The 18,160-nt window shown below is 38.7% G+C and overlaps 3 protein-coding genes across 7 annotated transcripts; all 3 read right to left on the bottom strand.

Moving 5' to 3' along the window:
- Positions 1-187: 187 nt before the first annotated feature.
- Positions 188-5,721, bottom strand: tfg (trafficking from ER to golgi regulator). Of its 4 annotated transcripts, none has more exons than XM_020936234.2 (8): positions 5,585-5,721; positions 4,427-4,634; positions 3,555-3,638; positions 3,045-3,191; positions 2,730-2,897; positions 2,508-2,651; positions 1,490-1,579; positions 188-1,275 (listed from the first exon to the last, which is right to left on the bottom strand). In XM_020936234.2, exons 2-8 carry the CDS (start codon positions 4,608-4,610, stop codon positions 878-880), a joined length of 1,215 nt encoding a protein of 404 aa, XP_020791893.1. In that variant the 5' UTR covers positions 4,611-4,634; positions 5,585-5,721; the 3' UTR covers positions 188-877. The 4 variants fall into 4 exon arrangements, with proteins under 4 accessions (XP_020791893.1, XP_020791894.1, XP_020791895.1 ...); XM_020936235.2 differs by having other exon boundaries at positions 188-1,272; XM_020936236.2 differs by having other exon boundaries at positions 1,505-1,579.
- A 408-nt stretch (positions 5,722-6,129) lies between these two features.
- jagn1a (jagunal homolog 1a) lies at positions 6,130-6,794 on the bottom strand. The gene is made up of 2 exons (XM_020936198.2): positions 6,703-6,794; positions 6,130-6,592 (listed from the first exon to the last, which is right to left on the bottom strand). Exons 1-2 carry the CDS (start codon positions 6,792-6,794, stop codon positions 6,130-6,132), a joined length of 555 nt encoding a protein of 184 aa, XP_020791857.2.
- Positions 6,795-8,851: 2,057 nt separating this feature from the next.
- On the bottom strand, positions 8,852-11,142 carry col8a1a (collagen, type VIII, alpha 1a). Of its 2 annotated transcripts, none has more exons than XM_020936323.2 (2): positions 10,863-11,142; positions 8,852-10,779 (listed from the first exon to the last, which is right to left on the bottom strand). In XM_020936323.2, exons 1-2 carry the CDS (start codon positions 11,140-11,142, stop codon positions 8,852-8,854), a joined length of 2,208 nt encoding a protein of 735 aa, XP_020791982.1. The 2 variants fall into 2 exon arrangements, with proteins under 2 accessions (XP_020791982.1, XP_055007207.1); XM_055151232.1 differs by having other exon boundaries at positions 10,890-10,980.
- Between the last annotated feature and the right edge of the window lie 7,018 nt (positions 11,143-18,160).

Below are 18,160 nucleotides of genomic sequence, written 5' to 3'. Positions count from 1 at the left end.
ACACTTCCCAGCTAACCACAGCCCAGAAGAAGGGAAAACAAAATACCGGCATTACCACACTTTTTCCAAATCCGGCTTGGGAAGAAAGGGCAGATAGAAGCCAAACCTAACACGCAGACATGAACCCAGAAAGCATGAGCAGGACAAGCAGGACTGCTTTCTAAACAAAGTACAAATGTACTATAAATGGGTTTCAATCATTTATTAGGTTCCAGAAAAAGTTACACTTTTTACATACAGTTTATACAAACCACTAATCTCACTCGAAGGTATAATTTGTGTTGATATATTAGTAAAAACCAATGATAAGATAAAGCAGTTGCAAGCCTTAGGGTGTGATTTAACTAAACAAAGAAAGCCTTTTTGGCCACTTTGCCATTACTAGTGTTCCCAACATGGGCAGTTTCATTAATACCGACATGGTGATAATAAAATCTTAAAGGAAACAGAAACAACAACATAAAAGGCTGTAACATTTCATTTAGGTTGTATCTAAGTCTAGATTAAACTATTTTGTTCAGATGTTGATGCTCATCCAAACCACCCAATGAGTTGTTACTGGGGCAACAGCCTGTTTTGGTCTTCCAGGTGTGTGCTTACAAACTGTTTACATTATGACAGATACAAGAGGATTCAGACAAAGAATAAATCAAAACAGAAAACAAATAAAAATGTTGTACATAAGGGCAAGGACAGAGTGGCATCTTAAGACAACATACAAACACCAACCATCAGATGGGGAAGATTTGCTTGTCATGTCTGGATATTTTTTCAATTAGAGGACAGAGCAGTAAACCAGGAATCCTGACCTACTCCAGCTGGAGTCACACAGAAGAGGGGGCATGGGACACAGAGATCAAACAGTGGTTTGACGTTTTTATCGGTATCCGGGGCCAGGCTGAGTGTAGCCTTGGCCATAAGGGGGGCGGTTGCGGGCATAGGGGTTAGCAGCTCCTGGCGGAGGGGTGTTGCCTGGAGGAGGGGTGTATGCTGGGCGTGGCTGGTACCCTGGACCAGGCTGGGAGCTGGGGGGCAGGCTGTAGTTGGCAGGTTGTGCAGCTTGAGAGGTATAGTTTTGAGCGGGGAAGGATCCTGGTGGATACTGCTGTGGTCCCTGAGCTGAATGAGGTGGCTGCTGCCCGCCCTGAAATCCTGGGGTCGGGGCTGGACCAGAGACAGGGGCCTGGGATGAGGGAGGGGCGTAGTTCTGAAACTGCTGCTGTGGAGGCTGTGGTGGGCCAGGCTGGGGCGCGCCAGGCTGAGGGCTGTATCCTGCTGAGAGGGAAAGATTCCAGTTAACTAGACAAATAAAGACTGTCACATTCAATAAAAGCATTCACAATCTCCATCCAAAAGTAGAACTGCATGGATAGTTATGAATAATCAGGAAAAGGAACAAAAAAACTTTAACAGCCATACCAAGTAGCACAGAGTGAAACTTCTAATTATTTGTTTAGCATTCTATATGATGAATAAAGCATGCTCTTACCAGGATATTGCATACCATACTGTTGAGGTGGGGCACCTGGTTGTGGAGGGGGGTACCCCCCAGGAGCCTGGTACTGCTGGTAAACTTGCCCTAAAAATAAAAAAAATAAAAATAAATAAATTATACAATTTATCAAATCAAACATACATAGGATTGATATACTGAATTTTGGTGTCTATTATGATTATGAAATATGAGCACAGTTCAAAATTAGGAAAACTTTTCCACTGAATACACTAATGAGCAAAACACAAGACTTGGCAAAGCAGCCACCTGTGTTAACAAGTCCCAGGTCTTGCCTGACGAATAAACACACTTGACAACAAATAACAAGCAAAGTCCTTGGGTATAACGAGAGGGACACTCCAAGGTCTACTGGTTTCTCTGGACATTCTGAAACTACAGTTTGTTTTCCACTTTTAGTAACATCAGCATTATGGAAAACACAACCTGTGCACTGAAAACAGTTACACATTGTATGAACAAATACCCAACTATATCCCAGCGAAGGTAGAACACAAAAATCACTTGTTACAATATTAAGTACACACTGAAGTAGGAGCCATTTCCTACATTAAAAGCACTTTGAGAGGATATTGTGGTGTTTATTAGGGGCACATGATAGTGGACATTTATAGGCTACTTATACCAATAATGGTATGAGTTACATAAAATTAGCACTTTCTTTACACAAAGCTGTTCCAAAATAGCTTCATCAGAGAACTAAAAGATGCTGTATTGGTGCATCTAGTGCTTAAAAAAAAAAGAAAAAAGAAATATATGTGCAATAGTTCAACCTTGATTATAATAATAAATAAATAATAAATACAAATAAATAAATAGGTGAGGAATAAACTAATGTTCCTCCTTGACTACTTCTTTTGGCACTGTAGCATGCTAGAATTAACATGCAAAATTAATAACACGGGAAATGTTGAACAAAGTGCAAAAATATGAATGTTCTTCTGCTTCAAAGATGCTATTATTCTTCTAAAAATGGAATTGTATTTTTACACACCATCTATGCCAGCCGGGGGCGCTTGTACTCCAGGATAAGGAGGTTGTGGTTGGGGTGGTACTCCTGGCTGCTGAACTGCAGATGAGGAAGAGGCGATACTGTCAGGTGTTCCTGAGCGCTCTTCTGTGGCAACTGGTGGAGGAGCTACAAATAAAAAAATATATAAATTTAACAAATGGCTGCAGCATCATGTATATTATTGTGTATGGACAGCATTCTTACCAGGAGCCTGATCTTCACTCAGGCCAAAAGCTGAGATGACATTCTTGTTGACTTCATCTTGGTTTTTTAGTGGGTCAAAGGCTGACATGCTGGCCGCACTCACTGGAGTGGCGTGTTTAACTGAGGGGTCAGCCACTACCACTTTGCCTTCACGACCATCTACTGTTTCTACAAAGAGAAAAAGATTTACAAAAACCTAATTTGAAAATAATCATCCTCTTTTGACTCGTAAGAATCAGTGTCTACAAAAAATACAAAGCCATTCTGAAAAAACTACATTTGAGTTCAAAAGAGTACCAAGTAAAGCACTCTCACCACTGTCTGGAGCAGCTGGAGTCAGACCGGGCTCTGCTGGAGGTTCCAGGCTGTCCAAAAGGGTATTGACTTTATTTCTAAGTTCAATTAGTTCCCGGCGTAGATACTTCACCTGACTTGATTCCAAAGGTCGTGGTTGACCATTTACTAGAAAAAAAGTATGACAGTAAAAATGTATTTGTTACTTTATACAGAAATAAACATTTTTAGGTAAAATTTGGTTGTGAAAAGACAAGGTAGGTAGAAAATGTTCCATTCTTTTTTTTTTTTTCAGAAACTTTCAGAAAATTCTAGTATTAAGAGTTCAAAGACCTTGTTGAGGTCTGGTGTACCACGAACTAATAACAATTCAATTTCCTCAAAGAGCAGCGAGAAAACGTGAGGCGTATTGCAACTCAACACTGCCCCCAAGTGGCGAAAATAGGCAAATGAACAATCACAACATGCATCAAATTTTTGAAAAAAAAAAACAAAAAACAAAAAAAACAAAACATATTACACCACACTTACCAAACAATGTCAGTTTTAGTATTCTACTACACTGGATAGCAAAAGTAAGGTCTGAACTGTCAAAGATGGTAATGAGGTCATCATCTGAAGAAACAAAAAGAAACACAATACCGTTATGGGTGACAATAAGCCTTTTTTAGTTTATAAATTTTTTGATTAATTTAAAAGGAGACATTGCAGGCTTTTTTCCTAGTACACGGTAATTAACTATAATATACATTAATAGATTTTAGATTTTGTTAGTTTATTGTAAAATGCAAAAGTCATCTTAAACTGCTTAGTAATAGAAATGGGATCATTGATTAATTAAAAAAAAAAAAAAAAAAAAAAAAAGGGCATTGATAAGCCTTGCCTCTTCACAGTGGCATTTCACTGTGGCAAGCATTTTCACTGACATTGTTTCATTTAAATGTATACACAACTACACTCATTTACCTGACCTGTGTGCGTTCCTGTGCTTTTGGTCAGCTGCTGAGAACACACTCTGTCTGTTTGTGACTCACAGAAATGTAATATTCACGAGATACTAAAGGTCTTGCAGTCTATCTTATGTGTTTAAGAACTCTCATTTGACTTCCACCAATGAATGCCCATGATGCTACGACACACTTGTATTTATGGTTTATCTAATATAACATGAAAGCAGGACAAGTACTAGGACTAAGAAAACAGACACCTGAGGACTCTAAGTAATAACACAATAACATAATAGCATGACTCAAACAAAACACAACACTGATTAAGCTAATGATGAGGGAATACTGTTATAACATGACTAAAAGCTCACAAAACTGATGTAGAATAATATGTCTTTTTAAAAAATATACATGAATCCAAATATACAACACACCAACATATACACCTTTACTTACCTTCATCCTTGTATTTTATTGTAACCTCGTCATTACTTTGCAGCTTGCCTCGAAAGACTCGCTGCATCATCAGCACCAGCTCATCGTAAGTGATGTCTTCATTGTGGATGGGGATCCGCCTTATGTCATCGCCTAACTGGGCTTTGATGATCAGCTTCCCGCTCAGGTCCAGCTGGCCGTTCATGGTGCGTCTGTCCTCTTCTACCACCTAGTAAATGGCAGAGTTATAAAGCTAAGAGGTCGTGACAGTCAAGTAGCAAAGTCTAATCTATCTCTCTGTACAGTAGATGCTATGAACTTTGGCCATAGATATGATGTAGGCCTCCACCAGCGAACATTTCACTCAGACAAAAGGACACACATATGACATTTTTAGAAATTACTAAGATTATTATCGGAACACCCGAAAGAGGTGTAGCTGCAGCGAGTACATTTTAGTAGAAAAATGCCGTTTCCTTGTCATGGCCGAGGGAATAATTAGCAGGATGCTAGGAATTTCATGCTAACAATAGCATGTCATTCTGGAGACAATCTAATCCAACGTTAGTAACATTAATTCTAAATAAAAAAAAAAAAGATCACTCCTCAAGACACCCACATATTAAGTGGTAGGAGTCAATCATCAGCAGCATTAACTGAGACAGAATACGCCTAACAATGTGTCATGTGTCAATGGCGTATGAATGACTAGGATCTCCCTAGCCTGTCTGTGAAGCAAATAAAATCTATTCCCAAGACATCCTTTGTGACCATATATTCAAAACAATTACGCAACTCAGCCTTTTTAGTTTATAGATCAGGAGTTCAGAGAGATGTCATGTTGTTTTAATATATACATGAATGACACAAAATATGAAAATGCTAAGTTAGCAACACTAACCAAACCCAGTGACGTATGCATCCATAAACCGTGCAAATATGTGTACACTACCTTTCATAGTATATTTATTTGAATCAAATGTAAAACCCCATCAGAAATGATGGACAATTGTTCGGAAAACATGTTTGCAGGTCACGTTAGCTGTGTGCGAACAGATTAGCCACCCAAAGCTAACCGACGTAGCTAGATTTATACCCATGGCCACATAGCATCAAAAATAGATTAGGTGTAGAGGTCGGATCCAATGATTTGTTATAAAGCTAATCGCAGACGATCACCTGAATCAGACGACTTGACCACGCTGTATTTCACAGGTTTCCCCAAACCGTGAAAATCGGATGTTCTACCTCCTAGCTAAGTGAACCGAACCTGGGCCAGCATCAGGAAGTATCCAGCAGACTCACGTCAACACGTACGTGGCATTCTTTGTGCGCAGACGCAGTTTACTAAAACAAAATTCACCTCCACCAATAATCATTTATTAATGTTATTTTATGGCTTATTTTAAACAAATGTGTTTTGTATTACACAAACGAGTTAATGCAAACTATCAGCCTGTCACAGAAGTTAAAATAATTGTAGTTAAGAGTTAATACAAAGTAGATTATATAAATTATTTTATTGCTATGTAATGTGTACGATAAAATACAATTACAATGTAAACAGCAAAGTTCAAATAAAAATGGATTATTCAAAAGTAAAAGTAGAACATGAGTTAAAAAAACAAAACAAAAAAACAAACAAACAAAAAAAGACAAACAAAAAAACAAAAAACAAAACATTTTAATAAGACTAGTCGATGCCAGACCTATGCTTGGTTTGGTTATTTCTTCTTCTTCTCTTGTGTAGCACTAAACCATGAGTCCAACAGTTTTTTCATGTAATAAAGCTGCCATGCATGTACTTGAACAGCAATCACCATGATTATGTACATGACAGTCACTGCAGAGAAACCAAAAATGAAGCGGTAAGCCTTTCCATGGCGATAAAGCTGCTTTGCAACAGGAAACATCTCCATTCCGCCATAAATTAGGGGTGCTACAGAAAATAGTCCTCCACTGATTAGGGATAAGACAAGGTAACTAATGTTATTCTTTGGAAGAGACAAGCTGCTACAGAACAAAGGAATAAGACTGAGTAGGTATGGATACTCCCATTGATATGGCTTTGATATGATATCATGTGATACTAGATTGAAGTGGCTAACAATCATCTGTGCAGCCACAAGGAGCCAGATTAGAAAATGAACAAAATTCAATTTCCGGACCTCAGATTTCAGGGAAGCACTGCAAAAAATAACAATATACAAAAAAATTACATAAACAAATAAGCACATACAGATCATACAATATATTGAACATTTGTTAATCAAATGTGTTAAGAGAACTGAATTTACCTCATATGAAAATGAGGGATTCCTCTTTCTTGTCTTGGCTTCTTGTCATTTCCATTCAAACCAGTTAATCTGGAACCTCCGTGTGATGTCATGGTGAAAAACCTGTAAAAACATTTATTTATTTATTTTTTAACTGAAACCGTTTCAGAGCATTCATCACTACAAAAAAATAAATAAATAAATAAATAAATCGAATAAACACAAGCCATTCTGAACGCCAATTAACAAAACAAAATGTGTGATGATTACGTGGCACAAAATTAAAATATATTTAATCGTGATAAATCAAGTGTGGTAATATTATTATTTATATTATTTAAAAACATGGTTAACCTATGGATCTATTATAGGCTATTTACATCGGGATAAACCATACACAGTCTATGGGGTAAACAGCCAACCAAGACTTGCTAAAGCTAACCAATAAACCAAATTTAGCCGATTTCAAAGGTCAGTGCTTTTGAAGTAAACAAGTAAATGTAATAAACATTTTATTTAAATAGAGGTAATATTTAGCAGAAATATTCACCTGTATATTGAGTATCTTACACTCCGATTCAGACAAAAGATGATGCAGGATGAGGACGGGACGGTCGACAAATAGCCTACACATTGCGCATGCGCTCAGACTCAACGGAAACCCCTCCCAGAAGCCCAGTATCAGCATCTGTCCTGCTTTTGACCCCTTCAGAATCAAAACCATTAAGATATTATTTTCTACCATATCTCTAACCTGAAAACCAAAACCAAAATATCCTAAGTGTAAGTCTATGGTCCAAACCCAGGGGGTCCAGTACCCCAATTTGAGAAAGGGTTGTAATACGCACATGGGCCTAAGTGGGCTGTAACTTTTTTACTCAGATAAACATTTCAATGTAGATGAGTGGACGTTTGATCAGATGCATAATATGTCAATGCTCATAGCCTCTGATCTGATAATCCCATAATCATGTAATTACAACAGCAGCTTTTGGAGGACATTCATGCTTTGGTTTGTGAATTGGTAATATGCTATTATTATTATTATTATTAGTATTTATTTATTTATTTATTTTTCAAGTTAAAATGATGTGGGCATATGGGCTGCTTTAGCCAATGTAACAGTGCCTTTTTATTGTTTTATCAGTGTGTCTTAGGTTGTACTAAATATGTTTTTGACAGATTAGCTTTTAAATTACATTGTAACTGGCCTAATGAAAACAAGAGAGACATAAAATAAAATGTTTTATTAAAAACAACATACACAATAGCCTATTAACAAATCACAAATATTATGACAACACAATTGGTTTGGTTACTTTTGGTTACAATTATATATTAGCGCCATGAATAAAAGTAGAAATATATATATTTTTATTTCTTGCAGATTACCTGTAAATAAATAAATTACAAAGTTGTGTCTTGTTGAATCTCATATAATTCATGGTTGACATACTGTACCCTAAAATTTGACCCTAGCTATTAGCTGTGATTCAAATCTGATAGTCCAAGAAATCAGAACGAGTATGGTGAATTATATTTGACGCTTACTGGATTGTTTTGACCAGAGATAATTTTAGAAAAGAAAAAATGTACATTGTGCTCACTGTGTTAACTCACTGTATATTACCCAAGTCCTGTTCTCACATTAAATGTAATTAGTTTTATACCATGTTGTGGGCATCATTTCCAGAGTCCATTTGGAGAATAATTATATATTTAAGAATAATTTACAAGCCTCCACTACAAGTTCTCTTTACTATGCAGTCCTTTGGAAATAAAAATTGTCATTCAATTATTTTACATTTGCATCTGTAACCATACCCCACATTCTTTTCCACCTTTTTCTTACTCATAACAACAAATACCTGCCACCTCCACAAACAATCACATAGCTTTACATCATTTCACATTCTCCTCTTTTTTTGGGTAGCTGCCACTTTTTTCTTGATAATATTGGGTGCCAGCCAAACAGTCTGATTTGTATACTTTCCTTTGATATGAGTCCATATCTACTGGAATTATAAAACCTTAACATGTCTTTAGATCATTCTGAAGATATTTTATTACCTTTTGTCTAAAAACACTCAATTCAAACATTTGTATACAATATAATCAAACAATTTGCTGTATGTTTGTAGTGTGCCCCACAAAAATACAGCATATTGTTTTACATAGGATATAACAAATACCCAGAAAATGATGAGTGCACATATTGCCCTGCATAAAGTCCTGCAGCCTGATCTGAAGGCAGTTGTAGATATACAGTGTCCCCTGGTTGGAGAGGTAGTACTGCACTTCCAGATGCTTGATCCAGAAAACCCTTTTTATATTCATCGTATGTATACATTACTGGTTCATTGTTCCTCATCAGGGACACCCACACATTGGCTCCTTTGCACTGAACATGGTAGGCAAAGTAATAAATCCCTGGTAACTCACAGGTGAAAATTCCAGTTTGCGAATTATAGTTTTGCCGTCCATTGTACAAAAGCCTATCAAAGACAATTGGACTGCCAACTGGTGGAAAAGGTGTCGTTAGAATTGCAGTGAATGCTGGCATTTCCAATCCACTAGATCCCATAACCTCTGCACCATTGGTACCAAACTTGCCCTTCTTGCCATAACCTCCAGCCTTCACGCCATCAAGTCCAGGTCCCATCTCAGAGAGTACTCCAGACATGTCAGGTGCTAATCCAGGTTCTCCAGGTGGACCTGGTGGACCAGGCAGACCTGGTTGACCTTGGGGTCCAACTGGACCTTCTTTTCCAGGGGGACCAATTGGGCCAGGGTGACCAGGACTTCCCTCACCTACAAGACCTGGTGGCCCAGGTGGGCCACTCTCTCCTTTAGGACCGGAAACACCAGGAGGTCCAGTTGGCCCTGTTGCACCATCTAATCCTGGAATTCCTTTAGGACCTTGAGGTCCAATCTCACCAGGCAAACCATCCAGTCCATTAGTTCCTGGAAGCCCTTGAGGACCAGGCTGACCAGGAAGACCTTTGTGTCCACTCTCTCCTTTCGCACCTGCTGGTCCTGGTGGGCCTCTAGGTCCTGGTTCTCCACGATCCCCTGGAAGTCCATTTCTACCAGCTAAGCCAGGGGGTCCAATATCTCCCTTGGCTCCATCGAGACCTTTAGGTCCACCTTCTCCACATTCCCCTTTTGGTCCAGGTGCACCTAAACCTCCAGATGGGCCCATAGGGCCTGAAAGACCTGTTGAACCCTTTGGTCCTGGAAGCCCAGTCATACCAGGAGGTCCTGCAAGGCCTTTATCTCCTTTTGGTCCCACCAGCCCTGGTGGACCATTCATACCTTTATCACCTTTTGGTCCTGGGAGTCCAGGCTTACCAAATCCAGGTAATCCTGGCTTTCCTGGTAGACCTGGAGGTCCTGCGTGACCTTTAGCACCTGGAGTACCTGGTTGTCCAGGAAGGCCATTTGGACCTGGCTTTCCTACACCGGCTAAACCTTGTGGGCCTGGAGCTCCAGCCTCTCCTGGTGGCCCGGCTGGTCCTTGCAGTCCTGGATGTCCTTTATCTCCTGGTGGACCTTTTGGACCAGGTGCTCCATGTAGCCCAGGTTTTCCAAAACCAGGAAGTCCTCTTGGTCCCGCTGGTCCTGCAGGCCCTGGAAGTCCTTTATGACCTGGCTGTCCTGGCATACCTATTCCTTTGTCTCCTTTGGGTCCTGGTAAACCTGGTAAGCCTGGAAATCCTTTGTGTCCTGGATCACCTTTCGGGCCCGGCTGGCCTGGTAGTCCTGGTACACCAGTTTTACCTATTCCTGGTAGCCCAGGTGGTCCTGGTGGGCCTTGGGGTCCTTGCTGTCCACCTGGTCCCATCTCTCCCCTAGGGCCCATTTCACCTTGCATTCCGGGCTCTCCATCTGCTCCAGGTCTGCCTGGTAGTCCCTGCGATCCAGGTTTTCCCAGTCCAGGTAATCCTGGTGGACCAGGTGGTCCTGGTCTTCCCTCAGGTCCTGGTAGTCCATTGCCCGAAGGCCCAGGAGGACCTGGAGGCCCCTCTGGTCCTGGGGGCCCCATTGGCCCTGGTTCACCCTGAGGAACTCCTTCAGCACCACTGGGAATGGTCTGACCTGATTGGAATGAAATGTAAACTATGTCATATTCATATTCTTATGTGATATAATTTACCAAATAATACAAAAAACTTTGATACCTTTGTCCTGGCCACCATTAATAGCACCCCCATTTCGAGGACCTTTGCCTTTCACTGGCATCTGTGGCATCTCCTTCCGATAGTGCGGGTACTGCATGTATGGCATCTCTTTGCCCATGTACTGTTGCTGAGGGAAGCCCTCCTTGCCCATGCCCATATGTTGTTGGTACTGTTGCACTGGCTGGTATTGTTGAGGATGTTGCTTGTAGAACGCCCCATTAACACACGTGAAGACTGCCAGCTGCAGGGACAGGAGGAGGGGGGCAGGGAGGGGAGTCATGACGAAGGCCTGGAATGAAAGCAAACAACAAATTTGTTGAAATACAAACACAGTACAGTCTCAGTTTGCATACAGGTAATAAAAATCCAGGGATTTAAAAAATAATATTAATCTTAATCCAGATCACTCAATATGTAAATATGAAAAAGAAAATGAAGTTGTTGTGCATAAAAGTAAAAATAAAAAATAAACATCTCAATATTTATTTTGAATATCTCAATGGCAATAATCAAATATCAGATAATAATCATGATCATCATCAAAGATTAGACATCAGATATTATGGCAATTCATTAGAAATGTACTAAAATGTGTAAACATCATGGTTGAGGTTCAAGCATCACATAAAAAATTTGTCACTTTATAGATACATTTTGCGTTCTTACATTTATATCTCCAAAACAGCTGTGATATTACCGACATGATATATCAAATATGTTCAGTAAATTTAAATGACTTTGTCCAGTGACTCCTTGAGTCTGACTTATATTTAGTCAAACAACTGATCCACAAGGGGAAATAATTTGATACAGTAGTAAGTTAGTGATATGTTTATTTCTATTTCATATTTTTCAATCCATCTAGAGCCACATAGTGGAAGCATCGTCACTAACTCTTTGTGAGCCTTGCCCCATTTCTCAGCAGACTGGTGATTTTGACATGGTTGTGCCACTAACTCCCTGATGACAGTTTGTCTTTGAAAGCAGCCCAGTATAGCATCCGTGGTAACACAAGTCAGACGTGATGAAGAGGCCAAAGAAATACTTCATTCAAGAAAAATTATTCTTAATTTTTACAGTTAGAGAAGGAGAAGTGTTGTCAAGGCTGATAAAAAACAATATAATTGTATAGGCTATATGCTGATATACTGATGCTACAGGATTCATGATATTTGTATCTATGCAAAACTTTATGGCACTATACATATTCTGTCAACCTTAGCTGCTACAGGTCAGAGGTCCAAACAGATGCGGTCTGTTAGAAGCAAGTTGTCATGGCAGTTGTCAGGTGATGGAAACTCTTGCTGTCTTCTTGCTAATTGGATGTATTTTTTTTTCATTATTGCATATTAGCAGCTGAGTAGCCTATTCATAAAGTCTGACACAAACATTAACGGGTAAATTCCACTTTACAACTTGTTATTAGAGAAAACAGCAAGAGAAGGGGCTGCTCTCACAACATTTTACCATATTTTACCAGTGCCATCCATTGCTCCATGCACAAACAGAAAACATTTTTTAGCAAAGACTTTGAACAGAAACAAATTTCATGTTTTCAAATTATGGCAGATTTCAATTACATCTCATCTGTCTTCCTTCAAAGCTGACTTCAAATGATTCATGCAGTTCCATTCATAATTTTACTAGATGTTGCAAGGGGCATGGCTACACCCATATTTTCTGTTGACACTGGTCTTGCCAAAAGCACGTGACCTCTGACATATATACGTAATGTAGTGTGAGATGTAGTACAGCCCCAGACAGTTCAGAAAATAATCAAACGTGTACACGAATGTTTCCTGGACCACTTCCAGATGTGTGTCTTTATGACAGCCATGACTGTAACAACGTGTGAAGCCTTAACAGAACTTACTGCTAGTGTTCTGCTTTTGATTATAATAAAATTAACAAAGCCTCAGTATTCCCATACACAAGTACTCAAATAATGCCCAAAACTACTTTTGAAGAACTGCATTTGAAAGTAGTAGTAAAGTACTCGTTTCAGATGAATTCATACAAAGCCTAAATGCCATATAACCATGAATTCAACCTTACTGTAAACAAAAAAGTGCTTCCCTCCTAAACACCCTTATGATTTCAGGTTTGAAAAACAATACTGAAGGTACTAAATGACTGCATCAGTACTACTACTTTGGGGTTATAAAATAGCTATAACTATTATTGATAATGTATCTATAATATTTCTTATCACAGTTTAATACATTTGTTCAGTACAATACATCAGGTACATGTCAATATTAATCATTTAGAGCACAATGGTAAAAACCTTTGCCTTGAGAGCAGGACCGTTACTACACAAATAAAAGCAGTAAAATAACATGGTGTGGTAAATAGTCAGGATAATAAATATTAGCCGTTGGTCTGGCTCCTCTGCTCAGACACATCTGTCTCTCTGTCTGTCTCACTGAACAGAGAGTTGACTGTTGTGGCACGTTTTCACCCTCTGCCTAATTCCTCTCCTCTCTGAGGCAGTGGGCCCGTCTGCCCTCCTGCCCCTGTCCCAGCTCCTCAAGCATCCCAAGTCACTGACCTACGCCACTGCATGACCTTGTAAAGTGCAGTGAAACTCCGCAGTTGACTGTGTGTTGGTACATTACCATGCTAACGGAACACCAACGATGAGCAAAAGGGAGACAAGTATAGGTATAAAAAAAAAATTATATTAAAAAAACATCAATATCAATATGATGATGCTATAAAACAAAATCATTTATTACTATTACTGTTGCCACTCCTGCTACTACTTTGCATTTTAAAATGCACTCTAGTTTAATCTATAAAGGGGCACTATGTAACTTTTCCCCAACCAGCTTGTCTCCATGGAGAAGTTAACTCCTTTGCTTATCTATAATGTTCTACAATATGACATTAACCTTGTCTCCATAGAAACAAACCGGAAGTGCCATTCAGGTCAAGTTACAGGTCTGATCTGTGAAAAGATGACCCCGTTGACAAAAAGAGTGCTTTTTTTTCTCTTTCTTTTTTTTGATTCATAAAAAGATAGATAAGTTACTGCTTAAATAATTTACTACTTATAATACTATGGAACAGTAAAGCAATAACATTTCACTGGAAACAGGCCAATGTGAGACTCCCATCAGAAAAATTACATAATTCAGCTTCTTCAAGTTCTTGCTAATTGCACTGGTCAGCTTTATACAATTAATATGACAACATGCTTTCTCCGTGTGTCTAAACACCTTCGTAAGCCATAGTTTAGATTTTACCACAAAACACACCTCATAAAATTAACCCCTCCTCAAGTTACGCTGCAAACATTCTCACTCAAACAAAGCCAATATAAAAAGCAAAGGATACACATGGAGTGCCACAGCTGTGCAGCTAAATAACCACAATGTTTACTTCTTCCTGCTCCCATACGTCCAATCTTTTGTCCCATACATTCCTGTAGTAGTGCTGAATAGAGCTGAGTACAGCAGTAGCCACAAACAAGGCGTACTAAGGTCAATGAAGGGCCAATGAATTGATGCAATATATTATGTAAAGTAAGGTTCAATTTACAGTGGAGGTTAGTTTGAGAAAAGTTTGCATTTGAATCAAGAGCATTGTAGTGGTAGTTACAATTGTGCAGTTGCAGTAGCCATAGTGATACCTGTAAGCAGCAGCAAAAGAATGTTAAAGCCAGCAGTAGCAGAAGTACTAGAGCATTGTCCAAACTATGGGGGTCCAAATGCGGCCCTGAGACTTTTTGGTGAGTTGGCCCACGTTAACCATGGACCTACTTCTTACAGTTACTGTCACTGTCTCTTGCAATTTAACTAACAATTTTGGTCTGCTATATTAAGGCTCTGACACTGAATTAGATGTGGTGATACTTAAAAACCACCAGTCACCACCAAACCATTGACCACCAGTCTGAGGCCCTTCACATGGTTTATGTTTCAACATGAAAAAACTTTCAACCTCCCTGTACTAGAATGTGGAGTTTGCACGAACTTAACATTCACTTTGATACTATTTTATACAACTTAACATGAAACTGACCTCTATTTGCTATTTTACCAAATTTGTAACCAAAAATAAGTTGTAAGCTTACTAAATACTGTGTGTAGATAGATTTCATTATGCATATGCACACAAAAACAATAATTTGTACTTATAGGGGTGAATGATTTTAGAAAAACATCTATTTGTGTTTTTTTTTTTTTGACAAGCATTGTGACTTAGAATTGTAATTTATGTTTAAGTAATAGGACTGTGTTAAAAATTCACATTCAGGTCCAGAGGAATTGACAAACAACTGAAAATTACACACTGACAAACTAATGCAATCCCATTTCAGAACATGTTGATATAGATCTAAACTACAAGATCAGCAGAGTTTTCATGCAGAAAGGAACAGGATATTTAGTTGTTAATGAATGACATTTCAACCTTTGCTATTTACAAGCTCAGTCCATTCAAACTGCAACTTTGCTTCAGTTGTGATTAATCTTGTAGCCCTACTTTGGTATAACAAACAGCAGCATCAGCAGCAGCTACAATCCCAGTGGTGGATTAGCCAATGCTTGTGACCAAAATGACTCCTTGTTTCGCCCTCTCTGGTTTCAAGTAAAGAAAATTCCACCTTTGAGCAGCTGAATACGTGACGTTATAGTTCAGACATCAAGCGGATGTGAGGAGTGAAAAAAACATAAGAAATCAAATCAGCTGGAGCCGGGTCTGCTCAGGGCCTGAAGATAGTGTTTGCCTGGAGTCTCTTCTCACCAAACTGCTGCTCTTTTCTCAGTCCCATATATATCTAACAGTTTACCTCCAGCCATTAAGATCCACAACACAAGCACATGCATATTTGCTTCAGTTCAACCATGCAACCATCTTCACACAGACAAGTATAGAAAACATCTGGAAAGTGGATCCTCTGCATGTAGCCTACTGTATACCACATATTCATATTAGCTAAAGGCCATATTGTGAACATCTTATTTGATCCCACACCTGCCATTAAAATTTACAAATTTTATTAGTCCAAACACTACGAAGAACTTTTTGAACTGAATCAATAGTGACATTTTTTATCAGTTAGATACACTATGAACTATTGGTAAGTCTGCTTCTTGCAAAATTTGTGTTTAATTTCCAAATTATTGCATATAAACTAAATAAGGATTAAAATGGCAGTGCTTACCTTTGAGAGTGGCCGTTTATGATGTAAAATGACTGCAGCCTCACCCCCAGACAAAGACAACACACACAGAGTGAACCCTTGGATGCACACCTTGTAGTTAAAGCTTATATCTGCTGGGGGGCGGAGCCTCTGAGGGTGGGTGGGGTGCACAGAGGTGGAGAGGGGGTGATGGAGGAATGGGAACAAGTCAGCTGAGAGCAAATATGACCTCCCAAAGCATAATTTATAATGGTAAAACATGCTCATATGCCCCAGCGGAGTGGGCAAAATGAGGGCTAGTGAGACTGGTTGGAGGAATGTTGTCTTTATTGTGTCCAAATGTCTTCTGTTCTTTCAGTGATAAAACCTAAAATATGACCACCTCAGATTGTAGAAAAGGAAGCACAAATTGAAGAATATAGTGGGACATGAAGGGTCAGACTATAGAAATTATAACTCATAGATAATAATTGCAATAACATCTTATAATTTTCAGTTTTTTTCAATGATAATGCAGATATTGGAATAGCCTACCTGTTATATGCCAGAAAGCCAGAATACTCCAAATTCTTTGTTTTCTCATGAAAAAATGTTTTTTATGTAAATCTCACTTTTGCATGTGGCATTAATGAAAAGCCAAAAGAGGGACAGGTGGTCACCCCATAAAAAACCCCCAAAACAAAGCATTGTTTTGGTTTATGATACAATATTCTCCAAGAATTACAAGCTTTTGCATTTCAGACTTTATAAAAATGTACAATTTAGTTGGTTTATTTGGTGGGTATTTGGTGATACTTGGTGATGTATATATCAATCACATGATTGATCTATATATCAATCATATGACTGATATATAGATAATATATGTACCAGTGTAACAAATCAAGTGTGTCAACTTTTAATTAACAGATTGTGGACCATTATGAAATGCCGCTAAATACACATAAAACTGTGAATTAACAGTGTTTTAATTTATGAAGTATTTAGGTCTGGCTACACCCAGTCATTTGATATGACATAGTGTTATTTTCCATTGTTAGACAGGACCAGTGGTTGTCTGTGCGCTCCAGAAGTGTTGGCTGTTGTAGCAAAGAACCCCCTGTTTTAAGTCATTGCTTCAAATTCATTACATTTCTGCATGGTAGATTTAATAGCAGTGTTTCCATGACATATGCATAATACAGTTGCTTTTCTATGTCAAAGTAGATACTGGATTTGTGTGTGAATTCAAGTCAGCATGAAGTTTAAAGACAATCTTTTCACAATTGCATCCATTTACGGGTCTGTGCTAAATATAACCCAATAACGTTTTGTGCAGTGATTTTATTGGTCTGTCCTGACAAGCTCTTTCCAGGGCAGTTCGACACCTGTCTACAACAGCTTACTCAGAAACACTCACCTTATGTACACCGCACACTGTACTGTGTCTCCATTGTGACTTGCGTAAATTGAATGGCATTTTAACATTTCTGAACAGTGACTTCCAGTGTGTACAGTTTGTTGAAGGCAGCTAAGTCAGTGCACGTGTGTGACTGTGCATGATGGGCATGAGTTTTGGTCAGAAATGACACGATGGTGTCGAGAGGGTGGATGTCCTGTTGCATCTACAGCAGGTAAGTGTCAGCTTACTCAGCTCAGGGGCCTGTCTGAGCATCTGACACCTTTTGGGACGAGGGCTGATATGAGGATGTTCTCAGGGTCTCTCCAAATAGTTTTAACATTAAGTTAAGATCATAATAAAACCAGTGGGTTTTTAATAACATGTTTATCATTTGTGTGATTGTAATTGAAGTATACTTCAGTGCACTATGTAATACCACCTGCTTGTATCCATGGAGATGTTTTTGCTTTGACTGGAATGTTTGACAGTATGTTGAATAGTGTAACTACATTGCTTGAAACAATCATATGGCATAATCAAGTTACAGGTCAGATCCATGGAGAGGCAACCCCACAGGTAAGTGTTTCTCAATAAAAACATCTACAACTGAATAAAAACATTATAATGTTGTCACAATACTAAAATTTCAAACCAAATTTCGATTGAGTTTGATACAGATGTTAATACTACAATGACAATAAAAACAGATTTTAAAACAACAGAATGCAATCACCAAAAAAAAAAAAAAAAAGTTTTCTCATATTACCA

This window comes from Boleophthalmus pectinirostris, unplaced genomic scaffold, assembly GCF_026225935.1.
Source record: "Boleophthalmus pectinirostris isolate CB_2022bp ecotype Guang Dong unplaced genomic scaffold, ASM2622593v1 HiC_scaffold_1, whole genome shotgun sequence".
Lineage (NCBI taxonomy): Eukaryota > Metazoa > Chordata > Actinopteri > Gobiiformes > Gobiidae > Boleophthalmus > Boleophthalmus pectinirostris.
This window is presented reverse-complemented; position numbering and strand designations above follow the sequence as displayed.

Coding starts and splice junctions, on each gene's coding strand:
- tfg (XM_020936234.2), bottom strand. CDS start 4,610: ATGAACGGCCAGCTGGACCTGAGCGGGAAGCTGATCATCAAAGCCCAG. Junction 3,639..4,426: donor AATAAAATACAAGGATGAAG/GTAAGTAAAGGT, acceptor TTGTTTCTTCAG/ATGATGACCTCATTACCATC. Junction 2,898..3,044: donor TCCAGCTGCTCCAGACAGTG/GTGAGAGTGCTT, acceptor TTCTCTTTGTAG/AAACAGTAGATGGTCGTGAA.
- jagn1a (XM_020936198.2), bottom strand. CDS start 6,794: ATGACATCACACGGAGGTTCCAGATTAACTGGTTTGAATGGAAATGAC. Junction 6,593..6,702: donor ATCCCTCATTTTCATATGAG/GTAAATTCAGTT, acceptor TATTTTTTGCAG/TGCTTCCCTGAAATCTGAGG.
- col8a1a (XM_020936323.2), bottom strand. CDS start 11,142: ATGACTCCCCTCCCTGCCCCCCTCCTCCTGTCCCTGCAGCTGGCAGTC. Junction 10,780..10,862: donor TAATGGTGGCCAGGACAAAG/GTATCAAAGTTT, acceptor CATTCCAATCAG/GTCAGACCATTCCCAGTGGT.